General features: G+C 49.1%; 4 protein-coding genes across 5 annotated transcripts; 3 read left to right on the forward strand and 1 right to left on the reverse strand.

Moving 5' to 3' along the window:
• The first annotated feature begins 117 nt into the window (after window positions 1–117).
• On the forward strand, window positions 118–10039 carry LOC120446989 (activated Cdc42 kinase-like). 2 transcript variants are annotated; one of them, XM_039628290.1, is made up of 8 exons: window positions 118–245; window positions 1474–1543; window positions 1623–2022; window positions 2077–3159; window positions 3222–3958; window positions 4019–4238; window positions 8179–9498; window positions 9556–10039. In XM_039628290.1, the coding sequence occupies exons 1-8, from the start codon at window positions 242–244 to the stop codon at window positions 9745–9747; spliced, it is 4026 nt and encodes a 1341-aa protein (XP_039484224.1). In that variant the 5' UTR covers window positions 118–241; the 3' UTR covers window positions 9748–10039. The 2 variants fall into 2 exon arrangements, with proteins under 2 accessions (XP_039484224.1, XP_039484223.1); XM_039628289.2 differs by lacking the exons at window positions 8179–9498; window positions 9556–10039 and adding an exon at window positions 4456–8094.
• An 83-nt stretch (window positions 10040–10122) lies between these two features.
• LOC120446991 (condensin complex subunit 3) lies at window positions 10123–15098 on the reverse strand. Its single transcript, XM_039628292.2, has 7 exons — window positions 14664–15098; window positions 14417–14593; window positions 13526–14340; window positions 11941–13468; window positions 11298–11879; window positions 11084–11239; window positions 10123–10793 (listed from the first exon to the last, which is right to left on the reverse strand). The coding sequence occupies exons 1-7, from the start codon at window positions 14907–14909 to the stop codon at window positions 10239–10241; spliced, it is 4059 nt and encodes a 1352-aa protein (XP_039484226.1). The 5' UTR covers window positions 14910–15098; the 3' UTR covers window positions 10123–10238.
• Window positions 15099–15749: 651 nt separating this feature from the next.
• On the forward strand, window positions 15750–18848 carry LOC120446518. The gene is made up of 4 exons (XM_039627529.1): window positions 15750–17315; window positions 17372–17604; window positions 17658–18054; window positions 18112–18848. Exons 1-4 carry the CDS (start codon window positions 15852–15854, stop codon window positions 18619–18621), a joined length of 2604 nt encoding a protein of 867 aa, XP_039483463.1. The 5' UTR covers window positions 15750–15851; the 3' UTR covers window positions 18622–18848.
• Window positions 18849–19126: 278 nt separating this feature from the next.
• On the forward strand, window positions 19127–20210 carry LOC120445339. Its single transcript, XM_039625675.1, has 3 exons — window positions 19127–19321; window positions 19395–19603; window positions 19674–20210. Exons 1-3 carry the CDS (start codon window positions 19243–19245, stop codon window positions 19989–19991), a joined length of 606 nt encoding a protein of 201 aa, XP_039481609.1. The 5' UTR covers window positions 19127–19242; the 3' UTR covers window positions 19992–20210.
• Window positions 20211–21274: the final 1064 nt, after the last annotated feature.

The raw sequence follows: 21274 nt of genomic DNA on the forward strand, positions 1-21274 counted from the left end.
GTAAGTCATTTCTTCTGAACCAAATTTGTTAATTTGATCAAGTATTAATTATAGATTCTCCTGAAGAATATAACAATGCAATTGAGCAGTTATGGAAATTTGAAATCCCGCCAAACTGTTACATCGTCGAATGCAGCATTTTCCAATACTGGCTCCTGGTAATTGAGCCGACTCCGCGCGACGGTCATACTTATTGCAGCAAAAAAACAAAAAACAATGCAGACGCACACGCGAGTGTAAAATGGGTAAGTTTGACAGAAAAAGCGCAGTTAAAAACTGGAAAATTGTCCAATTGTGTGGTTGACAATACGAACTCGCTGGTGACAGGTGAAAAGTGCAAGAAAAGCGACTTTCAACTGCAGTTTCCTGCTACGTAGTTGCGATGAGGCTTCCGCCTGTGTGTGCAAGTGTGTGTGTGCGTGTATGTATTGGCCGATCGATTTTATTTTGCATATTCAAGGACAAGCGAAGTCCTGCGGGAAAGTGCGGCCGGGATTTGAAGAAACGAGAATCGGGGCGGCGCCGGAAATTGGAGCGAGATCCAGGTCCCAAGCTCAATGACTCAGTAATCGCAGCACAAATCCCCGGGACGATATCAACTTCGCAATCTGTGTACATGCATTTGTTGCTCAAGTTCCACCCCGCATCCAGTCCCATCTCAGCAGTCCCTCTCCCACTCCAACCTACCCCTTGCCCACCCAGTGTGTCAACTCCGGAGAGGACAAACAATGGCCCCTTGCAGCCGGATGACAAATGCGGGTGCAGCGACATCAAGAAAGAACCTTCGACTCTGGCGACGCGACTATCAGACACTCTTCTTTTTAAGTTTGCCTATGAAGTGCATTGGCATTGCGTGCCACTAAAGTGAGTTTCAATTCAGACCCTAGGTTTAAATTACGTAGCAGATTAGATCGACGTGTTGCGATTTACGGAAGTTAATCTTTAATTTTACCCAAATAGATTACTCAGTATGAACATCACTTTCTAGTTAGAATTCAATTGGAGTGGCACATCTAGTTAGATATTTTGCACCAATATCATTTAAGATGGTATCTTCCATCATGAAACTTCCGAAAACCTCACCTTCCAGCGGAGGTGAGAGCTGTATACATTTGAATGAATGTGTGAACGAGAGTAGGGTATAAAACAAGGCAATTGGAATTCTGTGTCAATGTGGTCACGTACTCCTGTGTGAGAGGATGTGGGTGAGGGAGCGGGTGCGGGGGCGGAACTTTTGGGTATTCAGGAGATGTGTGTGTTTTATTTTATCATATTCAAAAAACCATCTGCGTTGGCGGATCGATCGTTAAAGAAGTTATTTATTGCCTAGGGTATTCCCCCTTTCCGTTCTTCACTTCAAAGATAAGGGCCCCAAAGATTTGGTCTTGTGCGGTCGCTTATATAGTATCTATATAATATATACCGACGATCTTAATGTGTTTATTTTTATACATTCCCATTCCCCGGTTCCAGAGTATCCACAAATTGATTTATACGAATTCCTCACTGAGTCCGAACTGCAGCAGTACTACAATGCCGTCAAGTGAGTGACCCAGAAAGCGGAAGCACTTCTCTCCCCTTCTCCCACCGAACTAACTCATTATACTTTATACTCCCCGCAGAAACGAATTGAAAATAACGAATGCGGCCCAATTTAAGTATGCAGCGGACGAGGATTTGCGTTTCATCGGGCTGTCGCGCCCGGAAATCCGGAGGCTGCGTAAGTTCTACGAGAAGCATTTTCCCCACAGCTACCTCAGCAAGATCAAGCGTCTGCTGCAGGCGCCCGGCACTATGGTTAAGCGGGAAGAGGCGCCTGGCGGCGGAGGTCAAGTGGCGCTGGATGGCAGTAGTGCCTCTGCATGCTCCTCTCTGGCCGCCAAGAACGGAGCCAGTTCTCCGAGCAAGGTGCCCAACAACAAGCATATTATACCGGCGGACTCCATTAGTGTAAACAAGCAGCTGGGAACCGGCGAGTTTGGGATCGTCCAACAGGGAGTTTGGTCCAATGGCAGTGAAAGGGTGAGTCAGATCAGTCTTTATCATCTTGCAATTATTATCCTCCATCTTTGACAGATCCAAGTGGCTATTAAGTGCCTGTGTCGAGAGCGCATGCAGTCAAATCCCATGGAGTTCCTTAAAGAGGCGGCCATCATGCATTCCATCGAGCACGAGAATATCGTGCGTCTATACGGCGTGGTTCTGGCCACTGATTCGCTCATGCTGGTCACTGAACTCGCCCATCTGAGATCGCTTTTGGAATGTCTCAAGGATTCGGGACTGCGAGTCAGTTTCCTTACCATTCCCACGCTATGTGAGTTCGCGCTACAGATCTGCAATGGAATGCGCTACCTGGAACAGAAGCGCCTCATACACAGAGACCTTGCGGCGCGAAATATTTTAGTCTTCAGCAAGGACAAGGTCAAGATCTCCGACTTTGGCCTGTCGCGGGCGCTGGGCGTGGGCAAGGACTACTACAAGACCAACTTCAACGTGAATTTAAAGCTGCCGATCGCATGGTGTGCGCCCGAGTGCATCAACTATCTGCGTTTTACCAACGCCTCAGATGTGTGGGCCTTTGGAGTGTGCCTGTGGGAAATGTTCTCATACGGCTTTCAGCCCTGGGCGGCACTTACCGGTTTGCAGATCCTTGAGGCCATTGACGCACCCAACTACCAGCGGCTTGAACAGCCTGACTGCTGTCCCAGCGAGTATTATACATTGATGATGAAGTGCTGGCAGGACGACGCTGCCAAGCGCCCGCGCTTCGGTGAAATCTATGACCAACTGCCTGATATGAAGCCAGAGCAGCTCAAAGCTGTAGTGAATTGCACGGAACCCAAGAAGGACCATCTACTTTATCGCCAGGGCGATATTATAAGCGTTCTAGACCGCAACACAGGCACACCCTTCTGGAAAGGAGTGCTTAGCACCGGCAAGACGGGCTACTTCAACCCCTCCAACACTGTGGCCTTCCTCGAAGGTCTGCCCAGCTCCACGCGAGATTCATTCAGCCGGGTGAGTGACCACAGAATCAGCAAGCGCAAGCTTCGCACCGAGATGATTTCAAAGCCACAGAACGACTTCAAGCACACAGGCCACGTTGGTATTGACGGAGCAACATTTGGAGACATCGCATTCCTGGGAAGTTCGCAAAATGTGAGTCCTATAACGCAGTCGATTTCATTCTCTTTACTTATACGTAATGTTAATTGTTTCAGTACAATCACGTACCCAAGCAGATAGTGACGCCCTACAAACCCTCGGAGGACATTGAACAAACACCCCTGCTACTGCCGCCAACGCCCACGAGTCCCGATTCTCTACAGACTGCCAGTGGGTATTTCCCAGAGGGTGCCAACAGCGGGGGCGCCATGGGCACCTCTATGAACCCCACATTCATTCCATCCGCCGAGCACACTCCCAAGCTGATAGCCACCAACGGCCAGAGCTCATTCGACTTTGCCAGCGGGTCTACAAATCCGTTTTTCCTTAATAGAGGAGACGAAGAACTGGAGTTTGGCTTGCATAACAACAACTATGGTGCGGATGGTAAGAGTGTCCATTCGGAAACGGGCTGGCGCCCCACCTCTCGGAGTATTGTAGATGATCCTCATGAATACCACGAGATATCAGATGATGAGATTGCGGCTGACAAGCTGGACTTTGGCCCTTCGCTGTTGGATGAGATTAACTCGATGTTTGGATCGATTAGCGCAGCTACAGGCAGTCATCCCAAGTCGCCCGGATTTGATCACGTGAACAGCAAAAATGAGATTACGGAAATGTCGGCCAAGTTGGGCCAAAAATGTGGCGACACCAATGGCAATAAGCATGGCCATGGTCTGCTGCCCACGCTCTCGAAAAAGAAATCGTCGGGAACTGTGAAACCTATTTCTGTAAAGGATGAGAAGATTCTCAACCATGCCATCGAGATAGCAAACGAGATTAGTGCTAGGTAAGCTGCCCTCTATTTAATCTGTTAAATAACTTCTAATTAAACTGTTTTTGGTTTTAGGTCGATGATTGATCTGGTCTCTGATCAGACACCCGTCATCCACAGTCCTAAGCGCAAATTTAGTTTCAGGTTTCCGCACCTTAGTAATAATGGAACCGGCGACAAGGCTGGCGGCTTAGGAGCCAGCGGTTCCGCCCACACTCCCACCCATGGCAATGCATCGCCCTTTTCCAAGAAAAAGAATTTCACCGAGGAACTGCAGAGCATTCCGGATATACAGGTAAGCCCAATAAATAGTCTGATGATCAGTTAATTTAGCCAGTATTGCTCTGCCGCCGATCTCCGGTTCTAAAATAGATTCTAATCCTTGAGTTTTGTCTACACTCTGCTCTTTCTCCTTCATCTACATCGTTGCCCTTTCATTTACCCTTTTGCGTTTGCGTTTGGCATTTTGTTTTGGTTGTTTTCTCGTTTTGCTCCTCCATTGATCCGAGCAGCGTTTCCGCTCGCTGAGCGAAATCAAGAACAGCACCGATCTACGTGTACCCATCTTTGACAAGGAGAGCTCCGATTTCCTATTTCAAAAGTCGCGAGAGATCCTAAGCAGGCCATTGAATCTAGAGCGAGAGTGTGCGGATGAACTGCCGCCAAAGAGTATCGACGACAACATCATGGACATTGAAAACACACTGAAAGCGCTCAACCTGGACTTTATGCACACCTACACGGAGTTGGATAAAAGCGACTCCAACGACACGATCCTCAACGACCAGCTGCCCCACATGGCCAGTCTGGACGACGGGATCAGCAGTGCCACCGGCAGCCTGAAGTCGGCGGTGTACAGCTACAGCAACGGCGTGCAGACCATGTTCGATTTCAATGCGGCCACCAGTCACCTGGACAAGCACCTCCAGTACATGCATACCCAGGCCCAGCTGAGCGCCGCTGCCCCCGTCGATCCCAAGCCCATGGATGACAAACGGTCGAGCACTCCAGACACGGGATTCGCCTCGCGCGACACCAACATCTCCCTGTCGCGTCGTAGTAGCCAAAAGTCCAGCTACAGTCCCCAGGAAAGTTTTCATTTTCCGCTGAAGGGCGAGGCCCTTTTCAGCGCACCACCAGTGGTTATGTCTGGAGGATATGCCAGCCTCAAGGATGAGCTCGGTTACGAGAGATTTGGAAACGGAGCCACAAAGCAGATGCTGGCCAGCGCCTCGCCCATTAAGTCTGGAGCGGGTTTGAATGCCAGCAGTGGCTCTGTTTACATGGGATCCAAGGGCTACCGCCAGCGTTCGACATCATTCAACGAGAGCTTCCATCCCATTTCGCCGGTTCTCTCGGAACCGCCCCAGCGAGACAGAGGCGTGATCCAGCGACAAGTGAGACTGGAGCAGCAGCCGCCTTTGCCACGTCGCTCCGCCTCGTATAAGCCCCGTTCCATCAGAGCCCGCACTCTAAGGCGGTTGAGTTACAATCCTATGACTCTGGATTCGAGTTCTTCCAGCGGCGAGGAGCCTGTCAAGCCAAGTCTGGCTCGCTCCGAGTGCGACATCCGCGCCAGAGTGGCGGCCAGCTCGAACTCGTCGTTGGGAAGACGCCGCCGGGCGGGAATGAATCGCCAGGTGCAGTCCGCATGCCACGACGAGCGGGAGGTTATCATCTCTCCTCGACAAATGTACGGATCCAATTCGAGCATCAAATCGGCGCCGCACTATAATATTGGAGGGCAAAGACGCAGCTTTCACAGGGGAGCACCCGGCGTGATGGGTGGTGGCTACGAGCAGTTCCAATACGACGAGCGCATTTACGATTTCGGAGGTCGTGGTCCGGGCAACAATTATAATATGGCTCAAGCGAGTTACCTGAGCTCTAGTCAAAAGCCCAGCTATCTCTTAAATGGATCCGAATTGCCCGGATCCGGATCGGGCTCCTCTTCGGCAGCTTCGTCAGCCGTCCAGGCAACCTACAGAACAGAAGCCGGAGCGTCTGTACAGCGACCAATGAGCGGAGGAGCTGCTCTGCACGAGTTCGATATTAGTCGACTTACGGGAAAGAGTCCCACTTCCACTAACTTCGTGGGAAGTTCCCCCGAGGAACTGAAACAGCGCCAGCTTTCTGTGGGCTCCCTCCAGGCGCCAACTAAAAAGGTAGCGAAGCCCCAGCGACCTACGGAATTCCACTGGCCGGAGAAGATACATGCATCGGCGGTGAAGCAGCACGAGATGCACTGGCGACAAGTGCAACAGCAGCAGTCGCTGCCCACGGCATCGATTATCACAGCAGCGGTCGGCGGAGCAGTTGGAGCCCGAAGATCCAGTGATAGCTCCTCCTCGTCGAGCACCGAGAGCGGGGATGAGTTCCAGTTCCGGCGTGAGTTCGTGGCGCCGCGAATTCCGCCCAGTCCGGCTCCATAACTAAGGAAAATGCTGAAATACGTTCTCAATTTACTGTTTGGCAATGTGATGTCCGATTAGTGTCGATGGGGAGGGATACGGGGAGATGCGAATTGAATCCGGAAAGTCGTGGTCACGAATGGATGCTCCGCAAGGAGCTTGGCGGTGTTGTGTTTGTGCTACTGTCTGTGTGTGAGGAATAGAGCGTAGAGTGTTGGCGTCGAAGAGTAAATTGTAGAAGTATTTACAGCGAATAGATTATATATTTTTTGGATTTGAATTTTTTGAAGCGAGATGAGAGTGTGCCTTATAGGAAAACACCGAAGACCTCTCAGAACAGATAATAATGATGTGCAGATCAGCTGCATACCTTCCATTACATCATCTATCCACATGGTTCATCGTCACCAACATCTAAACTCCATTGCATCAATAAAAGCGGTTCCCTTTTCCAGTTCGATAAAGAATGTTCAAATATAGTGGTCTGTAATTGGATTCAGACATCTAAACCTAATTGTAAACCCCATATTTCGTCCACTCCTATCCAATTTGAAAAGGAAAACGCCGCGAAAGTTTTCTCCGCCTTTCTCAAACAGAAAAATAGTAATAGCCTTACGTCAATATACCAAACGTTTCTTCAACTTTTCACTACAAACTAGCATATATAACAAAGATAATGGCTTCCAAACGGAATAGAAAATGTTCAAGAATTTTGTAAAATGAAACCCAACAAGAGCTTGGTTGTCGAAAACAGTATTGCAAGGCACACGACAAACACAAAACACCTACACTTTTCGAGGGGAATCCAACTAGACAGGGTATTACCTATTGCCGGCGGGAGCTGTATCCTTAGAGCCCACGGTAGTTATAAGTCACACAGACACAGAAAACAACTAGAGACAGACAGACACCTACACAAAACTGTTGACAATCCTCAGAACTTGTCCACATCCCTAGACATTCGTCGGAGCAAGAATCCCGTACGGATTATGTGCCATATCCTGACGCTTGCATTTTTTATGAAACCAAAGCTAAAGCGAAACCAAAACCAAAAGCAAAACCAAAACCAAAACCAAACAAGTTAGACGATACCGAAACCAAGAGAAGCATTTACGCTCACTTTAACTAGAGTGTCGAGCCCTAAGTATCTTTAAGATTGGAGATTGAAGAGTCAAGTATTGGCGTACTAACCAAAACGAAACCGAAAGCAAAACTAAAATAACCTTAAATTGAATTGCCGACGGCTGCAAAGTGTCGAACGTTTTTGATAACCTCACTAAGAATATATTATATGAATTAAACTTACTAAAAGATTTTCGCATTCTATGCATTTATGGATAACATTAACATGAGAATATTATATACAGATTATATATACACCTACCTAAATCTAAATCAACCTAATTATATGTATACAAATATTTAGTACGAAACATGATATTCTAAACTATGCGTTTGAAGCGTTTCAACCCAGAGAACATTAAACTAAAATTAAAACCAAAATTTACTCGAGTATTATACAAGAAACCCCAAAGCTAAACTAAACTACATTTAACTAAGCGACAACTATTTAAAAAACAAAACCGTTTGAATTCTAAGAACCAAACAAGTTAATTGGTAATCAAAAAAGAAAATGTTGTGCATATTTAAAGGGATTCAATAAAAGAAAACTAATTCTGAATTTCAATACTGGCGTTGGGTCTTTCGATCGATTAGTATACATTGATTCCCCCGAAGCTTTAGTTATTATTGTTTTGAATCCCCTACATTATCATTTTGTACAATTTCATTTCCATTCACTTTATTCCCAACCCGCCCACACAGTCGCTGATCGGCAAGGAGGGACTGGAGGCCTACAACAGCCTGATCGAGCGCAAGGCCCTGCTGGACATTGGTCCCAGTCCGGCGGCCACCTTGCTCCGCCACCTGGACACCGACGAATTCGATCTGCAGAGCCTTCACCAGTCGCAGCGCCCGATGACATTGCCCACTCGAGGTGCCACCCAGCGGGTGCGCAAGGCGGAACTGGCCGCCGGGCTGAGTCGCCACAATGACGAGAACTCCAATTCGCTGGAGGCTTGCGAGAGTCCCAGCTACATGACCCACGGCACCTACAAGTTTCCCGAGGCGCAGCCGACAGAACAGCTTCCGGAGCCGGAGCCGGATTCGCCGAACCCCATTCCCCTACCGCCGCGCGAAGGCAAAAAGCAGGTGAAGACCAGCACCAAGCGCCATGTGCGCAAGTATCCGTTGATAATCCCGGCCAACGGTTTGCAACGCACCCTCAGCAAGCTGACGGACTTTGGGGACGAGCCTGGGAAATCAACGGAGCTCTCCACCTCCTCCCAACCACAGCCAGGACGAGCCATCGAAGTAGTGGCCGCCGTCCGGCCGAGTGGCATGCGCCGTCCGTCGCGGCCCTCGGAGCGGGAGTACGAGAACATGCCAACGGTGGAAAAGGAATCCGCACACACCTACCAGAACTTGGATAAGCTGGCACCCGCTGATGCTGCCGGCTTGACGGACACAGCTTCGCTGCAGTTCGAGTCCATCCTGGAAGCTGACACCAGTAAGGAGGGCGTTCTGCAGTCGCCGGATGTCACCGACGGATTCTATAACTTTTCCATTCAGAAGGAGCACTACAACAAGGGCAAAGATGCCGAGTTTGAGGCCACTCAAATATCTGGCCTGTATGTAAACGATGACGAGCTTCGCAACCTGGACATCGAGAGCAGTCGCCGTACAGCCACCCCAGGCAGCAGTTGCAGCGCTTTGGAATCGGAGGTTACCCAACCAGATGCCTTGCCACCAACAGAGTCGGCGGCGGAAGTGAGTCGCTTCTCAAGTGCGGACAATGAGCTGGCTGGCAATGCCCTATTCAAAAAGGTTCGAGCCTCCGTGAACATGGCCATGAACAGGAAGTCAGTAGCCGAAAGCAGCTTAAGCTGCAGCCAACCAGGAGGAGCTTCTGCCAAGCCCCAAACTGAAGCAGAATACTTTGCAGCCACCGCCGCTCGACTGGCGGATTCCAATTCGGTGAGCTGTGAGGACCTGCTGGAATTCTCAGACAAGAAGCCCAAGGGTTGCGAACGAGGCGTGGACTCGGATGAAGTGCGCATAATGGTGAAAGTGCTCGGGAAGGATGTGAGTTCACTGTACATAGAGTAACAAATATCATATAATCAAATGTGTATTTTACAGAGCACGCCCAACCGTTGCCTGGGTGCCCTGGAGTTCATCAACTGGGACGTGCACAAGTCTATCAAGCTCATCAAGTTGCAGAACCTGGTTAGCGAGGCTAATCTCAGCCTGGAAGCCTCCTTCGAGGCGCTGCAGCAGCACGAATGGGATCTGCACACAACGGCCCACAAACTAAATGGCCTTAAACTTTAAATACTCCTCTAAGGCCCCCACTTCTGGATCGTCCTGATCTGGTTTCAACGACCGCCGTTGCCTTAACCTCATAACTATTGTTTCTAATTTGTAGGCTAAGCATGGTATAGATCTAAGTAATTTGGAACTAACGTAATCACTGCTCGCCATTGGCTGCCTTCATTCGGATCCATAGAATCTCAGCATGTACTTATTTACGCATGCTTGGTCTGCATGCAAGTAACCAGCATCAAAATACACATTTATGCATATACGTACATATATAGACATTTTCAATAAATTATAAACATTTTATACACGGCCTTCAGTTGATTTAAAATTCAAAATGAAACAAAGGTCGTTTCTGTTAAATTATTTAACGATTTATTTAAACTTTATACTACTACATAATTTACACATATTTTACACAAACAATCGGGCACGCAACTTAACGCTAACGAACGAACACAGAACACACAACGTGAAACTATCAGGATGAGTATGACCGGACGCTATTTCCGCCTGCTGCGCTTGCCGTCCACGCTCATGGACAGGGCCACGGCCCGCGTCACACGCTTCGGCGTGGACACTTGCAGTTGACCGCCACTGAGGTTCATCTCGAGGGACATCCGCTTACGGGTCATGACACTGGAATTTATCCGCTGCGCACGCGCCTCGTTTCGCGTGGTCACTTTTGGGGTGCTGGAACTGGGGCGGGATCGGATTAGGGATATCGTCTTCTTGAGCGGCTTTTTGGGTTTCGCAGCTTCTGGTTCAGATTCGGACTCTGTTTCCGAGTCCGGCGGTACAACAATCGGTGGAGGCACTTGGTTCTCCTTGACCGAAGATGTGCTGTCTGTGGGACTATTTGTGTTTTTCGCCACCTGTTGTCGCCGGGAACTCCTGTTGTCCAGGCGTTGCTGCTTCCGCAGCGGCGACTCGCGGGGCGGAGAGAGAGCCGTTGAATCATTGGACCGTAGTGATCGGGAGTTGGGATCTGACGGAGTTCGCCTTAGTACTCTTTTGCGTCCGTTTCTTAAAGGCGTTTCCAGGTGCAAGACTTTTCGCTAATGATAATTAAAAAAAATAATGTAAAAATCAAGTGAATACAGCCCCTTTTGCGAAGTAAGATTATTGTGCTTTATATGGTATATCTACCCAATTGCAAAGCTAAGCAAGTGGTGCAAAATTAATTCTAAAGTTCTTGAAGGAAACTACAATTTGTGTTTAGTTTTAAAAACATTTGTTGATTGTTAATGACGATTGCAACTTTTATCTTAAACTAAACAGCGAGTAGGTGGTGCGTGTGTCCTTTTGGGAGTGGCTAGAGCTGCAAGCGCAAGCGCCTCATACTCACTTTGCTAACTAGGTTGGGTGTGGTCTGGGATGTGGAAGTGTTGGCGCCCTTTCTGTTGCGTAGCGAGCGGAGGCGAAGGTGGCTGACTTCGTGTCCTGTTTTGGGACTGGGTGAGGCGACTGTGGGCGATGCTTCGATCACCTCTGAATCGTTAGACTTAAAGAGAAATGAAATGTCAAGGACTGTAGTTCTCTGAAGAAAAACTTACTCTTACCTGGTTTGCTGCAGTTGGACTTTCGCTTATCTCCTCGTCGGATGATTCCTCTTCAGTGGAGGGCCGCTTTTCTGGTGTCTTGGACGACCTGGCAATGGCCATTTCAAGGCGACGCCTTATTTGCGGCTGGCGTAAATTTTGCTTGGATGTTTCTACCGCCTCAGATTCTGTGCTTTCCTCTGGGTGGGGCGACTGCGGTCCTAATAAACTCTCGGCATCTGAATGGCTTATGGCCATTGAGCGGCGCAGGTGACGAATTCCCACAATATTATCTTTCCCAAAGGTGGTTACAATGGGCTCGGGGATTGGCGCTGGTGGTTCGGCTGCCTTTGGGGTTGCAGTAGCGTTTACTGCTGTTGAGGCTGCAGATTGCGTTAGTTCGTTCGGAGATTCTTCGGTATCAGGAGATTTCGACTGAGCTGGCACTGGAGTTTCCGATTCTGCGGTGGTCACAGTAGCATTTTCAAACTCTTCATCACTTTCGCCTTCACCGGGATTCCGACGAGGTGGCGGATTGAAACTGCCGTTTACCACCAGCTTGAAGTTCTCAATGCTCTTGATCATGCGCGGATCTAAATCGCTCTGAAAATAAACAGGAGTCAAGTAAGCACAGGTTATTAAGGGTTCTCAAAAAAGTACTTACTGCTATCAGATTATCCGCCAGCGCAAGTATTTCAGCCTTCACGTCTGGACCGTTGAATACGTTTATGGTTAAAGACGTTAGCTCCTTGGCCAGTAGACGGCACATATCTTTGCGCTCCGTAAAGTAGTTCTGAATATATTGCAGAAAACTTATCGCTATTTTGTTGTGGATACTTGTTTGTGGCGTGCTGATCTCTTGCACTGTCATTTCGAGGAAGAACTTGGTCAAGTGTTCGGGTTGGACGCCGAGAAGCGGCGAGTCAAAGCTGCAGTTCATGATGGTCCAAACGGTGGGCAGGAAACACGGCTGTAGGAGACTATGCTTATTTAGGCGCCTAAGCTCTTCGAAGAATATGCCCAGCACCTGGCTGATAATGGGCTCGGTGTTTGGGTTAAAGTACCGCTTCAGCAGTTGCTCCAGCACATCGGTGCGATCGTCGAGGTGGCCTCGGAGCACCAAGCGACAGAGACCGCGAACGATTGCCAAGCCCACACCTTTGTTCTGCACACGCTCCACATAGTGTCCCAGTACCACGAGAATGTCACTGTTCTGCTCGTTGTTCTGAGACTGGCTGCCATCGTCGTCATCATATAGCTCCTGCATTGTGTACAGTTGTCGCCGCTTCGTCTTTGACAGTGCACCTCCGGTCTGGTTGAGATCGTTGAAGTAATCCACTCCATAGCGATCCAGTAGCTCCAAAATGCAGTTGGCCGCCGTCTCGCACAGACGCACGATGTTGTTGTTGCAGAACTGGTCCACCACCACCTCAAAGACCTCCTTGCTGTAGGCCTCGTAGAACATGCTGAAGGTGGTGCCGCATTTGATGGCCCACTCAAAGATGTCAACCTCGGCGCACGGTAGGTAACGGCAGATGAAGTCCTTGTACAGCTGGCAAAGACTTGGCGTCAGCTTGTGGACGTGCGGCGATGCGGTCATGTAGTAGCAGGTATAGAGACCCTTTAGCACGCGCTCTTGCTTGGAGAGTTTCGGGCGAGTGGGCATTTCAATCACTCCGTTCTTCTCCAGCAGCGGCCGAATTAGCTCCGTATACTCTTCTGTGACAGCAATTTTTTCATCGTTTACCGACTGCGCCCGTATGTACTCCTTCTGGCGCACATAATTGTCCTCCTGTTCCTCCATCTCAAGAATTCTAACTTTCAGGGAAGAGATCTTCATCTTTAGCGGAGTGTCCAAGTCGTCCAGCAACTTATTGATCAAACTTCGATCGTGAATCAGCTCGTTCTGCTTGGTGTTCAGTTCGCACAGCTCGTATATGATCTCGATAAAGAACTGCATTCGGTCGTTCATGTCGGTGATCAGTTGCTCCATGCAGCGCACCAGCACGCGCACGATCTTGTGGTCTAATAGGCAGTCTTTTAGAAGGTTGGAGATCAGCAGACGCATATTGTCACGCCCGATCTCGTCGCCTAGATCGTAGGACTCTAATATCTCTACCAGCGAGAGAAGCATGTTCTGGAACTCAACCTGGGCAAACTTGTCCATATCAGGCTTTTGAAACTGACAGAATCTACGAAAAGGAATACATTTAATACCAACTGGCGGTCAGAACTAGACTGCGACTTACTTATCCATATAGGTGCAGAAGACACTGAGTTCCGGCAACACCGATTCCATTTCGGGCGCTTCCGTCTCCAGATACTCGCTAAGACACTGCCAATACAATAACAGCTCTACGGTGATGGATTCGTGTGGGATGCAGCGGTGCAGTTCACAGTCTTCGCTTAACGGCAGCTGTTCGATGAGTTGCTGGATGTCTGTTTGCTCGAAGATCACTCTAAGCATTTGCTTGGCCACGCGTCGGAAACGCAGCAGTTCTTCTTCATTCGAGTCCAGCTTAAGGGCCGCTGTCAGAGCAACGTAGTTTTGCTGGTAGGATTCAATCCACGTCTTGAGCATGAAGTTGATCACCGTTTTGCGCACGGTGGCCGATGTATCGTTGAGTCCCTGCTCCAGCAGGGTGAGCCGCTGGGCCACCTTGTAGGAGCGCACCGGATAGTTGCACATGTTAACGTAAGTGTGGCGGCGCACCTTTTCATCGACGTCCCATAGCCGCTCCAGGATGTGCGGAATGGTAATGTAATTGCGGCCCATGCACGTGATGATGCACTGACGCACGTTGGGCGAGGGATCGGAGGTAAGGTGATACTTGTAGGCGCAAACGACGGGGTCGTTGGGATTGTCTGGGTTTTGAAGGCGCTGCATGGCCAGAACGGCCTGTTTGCGTACACTGGCGGACACATCCTTCACGCGGTCCAGCATTGCCTCCAGTATATTATCGCACTGGTGGTCATCCAAGGCGGCATTGGGTCCGAGCTCCTTAAGTATGAGATTTACAAAGTAACAGATGCGATAACGTATGTGCGGGTTGCTTGAGTAGGTCTGTGGGGGAGGGGAAGAGCGGGCACTAGCATTAGGTACACCATTCGTAAGTACAGTATGTACAGTAGACACTCACCGTAAGCAGCCAGTGAAAGGTTTCGCCCAGCATGGGTTCTGTGCCATCCGAATCTGGGCTTGTGACGAAGGTGGCGCAGAAGTTGAGGGCCATGTTGGCGTTCTCATTGCCCTCCTCAGCCTCCAGGACGGCTTTCAACACGTTGATGAAGGCCTTTCGAAAGGACTCGTGGCCCATCTGTCGGGAACGCACAATGTTAGTTTCTGAAATTCCGGAAACAACAGCCGGGAATTCCGACGCCACTCACCTTTGCGTACAGTTGCTGCATCTCCTTTGAGTAGCGCTTGTGCAGGGATTCCTTGAGCTCGGCTTGTCGCATGATCGCGTACATGAGTTCCGCGGATGCGTCCGAGGTGGTGGCCACGCTCTGATCCTCGTTCTCCTTCTCACCATCTTTTTTGGACTTTTTGGTGGCCGCCGGACGCCTTCTTCCGCCCGTTGCCTTGGGTTTGGGTTTTTCCTTTTCGCCCGCCTTCGCCTTTGGTCTGGCCATTCCGTATAGGTTATTCTGTTTTGCGTGGTCCGCAGCCAATACTGGATCTCCGTTTTTTACGGTTTAATCTTGAAACTTATTTTCAAATTGCATTAAACGATGGCGAAACAAACAAGCGTCGCGTTATTGCTTTCTCCTCTTTCCACCCCGTTCGCTTGTTAAATTCAAATAATGCGTATGGATTTTTTAGTGTGTTTCTGGTGTTGCGATCGATAAATGTGATCGTTTGCCTAACGATTGCTGTTCTCCATTTTAAATTTAACGGAATTATGTATACACACAAATTTTCGTTTGTGTTTGATTTCTTATACTAAAAATTATGTTTTAATTACAATATACTGCTTGAAAACCAAACGTAAATTGAGTAATTAATAAGCGGTCTTCGATATTCGCTTATTTGTAAGAACTGTGAAATATCTTAGCATTTTCAACTTTTTGGAAAAATCCTGTACCAGAAATCTTGCACAACTTTTCCTTTTTAAAAATCGGCAAATGGGATTTTACTAGGGGTTGTTTTTTACAAGAAAGACGGATATTACATAGCACTCAGAGAATTATCTCTCAGGATTGATCAATAGAAAATACAGTTGGCTGATAGGAAATTGCAGAGAGAAGAGTTAATGCACATGTCATTTTATATTGCAATAAGAACAAGATTTCAATATTTTCGGTAATTCTTTTTCCGAATTCCAAAAACTCATTGTAGTTAATTGAGAAAAAATATCCTGTGGCATTGCAAATTTATTGTTGCACACTTTTAGGCATTTTCATTAATATTTATGACATGTAAAATATACAGTGAGTGTAAATTACATAAAAGACGAAATCCTATTTATCAAAATAAAGCTATCTGGACAGAATTTGTCATTTAAGATATGTTTATTTTAATATATAGAATATAATAAGAAGATATTACTAGAGTCGCGCGAAATCTTTCTAACCATGTCCCGAGCCTCGAAGCGCGTCTACGACGCAAAGACCACTTACCCGGATCGCACCAAGTCCGAGGAGAAGTCCTTCACGGAGGTGAGTGTTCCGATCAAGAAGCTGGACACGGCCCTGCTCCTGCTGAACTCCAAGGAGGAGTGCGTCTTGCTGACCATTTTCAGCCACATAACGGACTTTGCCCGACGCCAGGATGCGAATGTGCTGGAGCTAAGGGCCCATCGCTTGTTGGAGCTGCTGCTGGAGAAGGATCTGTTCATCGCGTCGGAGAACACGATGATCCGCCGCTTTGCGCTGTACCTGCTCACTGCTCTGCTGGACAACACGGACATGTCCACCTACGAGCCAGAACAAGCTGATCAGATCCTGGAGCAGGCGTGCAGGTTCTACATGAAAGAGGTGGACGACTTCTGCATCGAGTACTTGACGTATATACTCAATGTGTGCCTGAAGGATCCCCAGATGGCCCATGGCATTGTGGAGGCCACTGAGTTCCTGGAGAAATTTAAGTTGGTGTTCGTTAGTTCGGAGAATCCGGATACGGTGTTCAACTCGATTGAGGCACTGCACCGGATGCTGCTAGTCCAGAGTGCAGAGCAGATGCTGGAGTTCACCACTCTGCCGGATTTTCCGGTTGATCGTATTATCTGTGAGGTGACCAACGAGTTCCAGGAGATCCGCAAGGCGGCCCTAAAAACACTAAAGACTCTGCTGGCGGACACTGGCGACGAAAGCGTCTTCGAGGCACTGCATCGGTGCTACTTCGTGCTGGAGCAGTTGGTCAAGGTCTTCTGCGAGAATCCTCAGGGCTCGGAGGCAGCCGATGTCATCGAGGTTCTGGCCACAGCTCTGCGATCCGAAAAGATGACCAAACTGTTCTTCGAGCAGAACCTGTTCGACCAGGTTGTCGAGCAGCTGCGCAATCACATGGAAATGATGCCGCTGGAGATGCGCTGCACCATCATATCGATTTTCGCGGAGACGGCTCAGTACGAGCAGTTCCTACCGCGGATGAACAAGGCCGAGATCACTGACATGTTCCTCACCTGCTTGATGCAGAACAAGCCGGCTCCGGCTGCCTTTGTGATCCAGGGCCTCCATCGCATGTCCCACCATCCGGATGCACTGCGTCGTATCGTGGCCGCCTATCAGGAGGGAGCAGTCCGCAAACTGGTGGCCATCCTCATGTCGCCGGATGTGGCCATCAAGGCTCGGGAGCAGGCGGCCGAGTTCCTGTCGCGTCTTCTAGTGGCTGCCTTTCGCGACACAGCTGCCGAGCTGCAGGAGCAGGACATCGCTGTTGTTCTCACCGCGGTCATTGCGCAGGGACAGCCCATTCTGTCCATTGATCTCATCCTATCGCTGCTGACGATCATCGAGAGCCTGGCCCAGAACGAGGAATACCGCAGGATCCTTGGGGAGTATAGTTCACTTACCGAGCAGCTGGCCCAGCTTCTAATGGTGACTACTCTGAGATTGTTGTGTATCCACCCAACCTAACCCTCCTTTGGTGACAGCGTTCCTTTGCCCACTCCATCCTGGTGAACAACATCTTCCGATGCCTCTGCACTCTGATCGACGAGGCGCCGGTGCGTGAGACATTGCTGGCCAACTACATAGTCTCCTCCATGAAACGCGCCCTTAAATCCCTGTCCAATCTGGTGAAGACTTCGGTGACCAACTTCATTCTGCAGACCACGCGCTTTAACGAGTTCATAGATGCTTACATAGACCGTGGGATCATGGAAGTGTAAGAGTGTCTGTTTATCACTGAAGTGTTCTTCATTCCCTTGTCAATCTCAGGTTGTTGGATTTCCAGAAGCACGCCTTCTGCATTTCCACCTGGGGGCCGGCCATCGAGAGCATCCTGTCCAAGTGCCCCACTATGAAGTTCGCCATCCGCAACTGCCTCACCTTTACGGACATCACCGCCGGCAAGGACTTCTATGTGTCGCGCAGGAAGTTCAAGGACTTCCGCCAATTTCAGGACATTCTGCGCCTCGACTGTTCGCCTTTGGATGCCGTCCTGGTGATGAACTTCGATCGACCCAAACCGAATCAGAACGACGTGATCGCCGTGCCGCTGCGTTGCTTGAGCACGATCACGGACTTACCCGGCGATCAGGGTTGGGGCTACTGTAAGCGACCTGGGGATAACAACTTGCCGCAGTACTTGGAGGCACTGAACCAGACACTAGCGGTGTGTTGATCTTGTACAGCAATTAACCATTTAATTACCTTATCTAACTGCCCCCAGATGCACGGCTTGGTGGAGAACCCCGAGCGGGTGCGTCGCTCCATTGACTTTGAGAACGTGGCCAAGCGGAGCAAGCTGATCGCTCAGGCGGTGAACGCCGTCATGAGCGAGAATTTCAAGGTTCTGGACCTGAACTCAACGGAGGAGTGCTGCCGGAACACGGTCCGCTGTCACCTGCAGGATCTGCGCCATGTGCTGCACACCAACTTCATACCGCTGGGCATGGTGCGCAGTGGCTGCCAGTTCGAGCGGGCGATCCTCTTCAAGGGCTTGGCCGACCAGATCGGTCTTCCCTGCACCCTGCAGCGCAGTGTGGACGGCAGGATGCTGTTCAACGAACTGCCACTGCCCCTGGAGCCGGAGAAGGATGTGCACTGCGACAAGAAGACGCTCAAGTACATGCCCTGGCGGATGCTGCGACCCACCCACGTGGTGGACCTCCTGTACAATGTGGGTGAGCTGTATCCGATGCAGAGTCGCCAGGCGCTGCAGTACCTGCGCCTCTACTAGTTCAACTAGTTCTACTTGTTCCCAGTTTCTGAGCTAAGCTCAAATGATCTCGGTTGCGCTTGCCAAATTATCCTGTCCACTTGTTTGTCCTCTGCTGTATGCAAGTTTATTAAAATTGTTTTATCGGGTACGCCCATTGTTTATTTTGTAAGAAATCTATTATATATCTTAGAGCAAAATATCATACAAATAGCTTAAACTTTATTACATTAAACACATTAAAACAAGTTCCAGCACTACGCCCTATTTTAGTTAGATTTTTTGTGTCAGAAATTAATAAGAAGAAACACAAAGTATTTGGGTGTTGCGATTGGAATTGAAATGCAATACAAATACTTTTTAAGCCAGTTTAGCGTTTTGAAAAAAACATATTCACAATCGTTTTGAATTAAGTGTGGTATATTTTTCGAGCATAGAAAGTAATATCTCTGAAAATCCTGGTTTGCGTCGCGACTATTTACGGAAGCCACTGCGCATGTCCTTCTCCTCTGGAATTGCGTCTGACATTCGTGGTCCCAGTGTCAGATGGAGAGCAGTGGGGTTCGCGGAATGAGGAGCACGTAAACAAGAGAATCTCGGGCCACGTTAGATTAGCCAACGGATTGGGTGGCCAGCAGCAGGATGATCCGGCCCTTCGTCACGCTGCTATACTTCCTGCTGACCAGTTCGTCCATCGTCTTCACGGCCTGCGTGAACAATGGTGAGTGCTCGTTGAGGGGCGACCTTGGCGGAGAAAAATCAATAACATCTCACATTTCATCTGCGATGTCCAGTGACGGGCACCAGTTCACCCGGACCCGGTCCCAGTACCTCGCTGACCAGCGGGCACATCCATCGCACGGCGGCAGCCATCGAAAGGGTCAACAAACTGTGGTGCTTCGCCTGCCACACGATGGATGATGGGGAGGCCTGCGTGGATGTGGCGGTCCGTAACGATTCCGCACTGATGAAGAAGTGCCAGGGCGAGGAGTTCATCTGCATGGTGAGTAAGCATGGCCATGGCACCTCCAGTTCTCGAATCACTAACCATAACCCACCCACTCAACCCACAGGTCAAGCGATTCTCGTACACCACCAGCACGGAGAACTCCACCAGTTCGCCCAAGATGTGGTCATTGGACCGGCGATGCACTGCCAACTGTGAGCCCGGCTGCATCATCATTGGCGAGCGGACCAAGCTGTACTCCTGCACCTCCTGCTGCGAGGAGTCCTTCTGCAATACGGGCCGAGGTGCTGCCTCCGGGATCTTCCATCGCGAGGACACGGGCATTGGCACACGGCTCTTTTGGCTGGCCGCCCCCTTCTTGGTCAACATGTCGCTGGTCCTGTACAAGCGGCACGCCGGCCACGTTCTCCTCAAGCTGCAATAGGCCTCCGGGTCACCTCACAGAATTTAATGCTCCACACTGAACTCAACTCCACTAAATGCCAAATCCTAGCTAACTTTAGTTCGATGTCTCCTGTAATGTAGATAGGCCGGGTGATGAGAAGACCCCACAAAGCGAGAAATCATGAATTGGAACCTCGATTCCGTAGGCTAGTACTAATATTATATTTACCATGGATTACTTTTAATTAAAAATAGATTTCCCACATATATTGAGTTGTGACTTTAATATGATTTGCAGCTCGCAGATATCTTATTAATTATATTATTCAATTTGGACAACATCAAAAGCTACTTATTACCTCGAGTGTGCCCACAAAATTGTATTTTAGTTGGAAAATATTACGTATTTGGTCAATCGGAAGTAGCTGCAACTCCAGTTCCACCTGGCCAATTAATTATTTGTTTGGAAATTACGATTTTTACCCGAAAACTCAAGAGCATTTCTAAATTGTTTACCCATAAGCCAGCTTACTGCTTTAGATTACCAGTTGTAAGCACATTAATTAATTGCGATCGAGGTCCGTTTCCATTGCCGATTGCTTATCCGTAGGCAAACTGTTAATAGAATAATTGTAATCCCTAAATTAGGGGCCATTGTCGGCAATCCCAGCCGTATTGTATGCCAAATTCTGGTAAGCAGCGAGGCCATGAATACATGCATTAAGCCCTTCATTTGGCCCTGTGAATTGCATTACGTTTCCGTTTCCACATCCACATTTACATCCACATCCACATCCACATGCACATGCCCAGCTTCCTCTGTCTGCATCCGCATTACGATTTTTGAGCCGGCTGCGGATGGGGGATTCTGTGGGGCGGCTCTTCTGGGCAGACATGAATTATTTATTGGACAAGCAGTCGCCGCATCGTAGGAGTGTTTATAGGCAGCTGTGGGCGGGGCAGGACCTCTCTTCCGGCCTTTGGGTGGGCGGCAGATCCTGCTCATCTAATGGCGTTGCCATTAAAAACAGATACTAACATGAGACATGCTGCATCCGTGTTTTCGAGCGTGAGCCTCTTGTTTTGTCCTTATTTTCGGGTCTGGAACGCACCACGCCCCCTCATTTGGGCCACACATGCAAGAAGGCTTGTTAACGCCCATCAAGTACACGGGAAACTAACAGAGGGAAAAATGTGTTTGCAAGCATCAGAAGTTATAAATTTATCATACAAATAAGAACAATTATTTCTAAATGTCTTGTAATATGTAACAAAGATAGTTTGTCCTAGAAAACTTAAGCGATTTGGCGTATACATCAATAG

Source organism: Drosophila santomea, chromosome 2R (genome assembly GCF_016746245.2).
Source record: "Drosophila santomea strain STO CAGO 1482 chromosome 2R, Prin_Dsan_1.1, whole genome shotgun sequence".
Lineage (NCBI taxonomy): Eukaryota > Metazoa > Arthropoda > Insecta > Diptera > Drosophilidae > Drosophila > Drosophila santomea.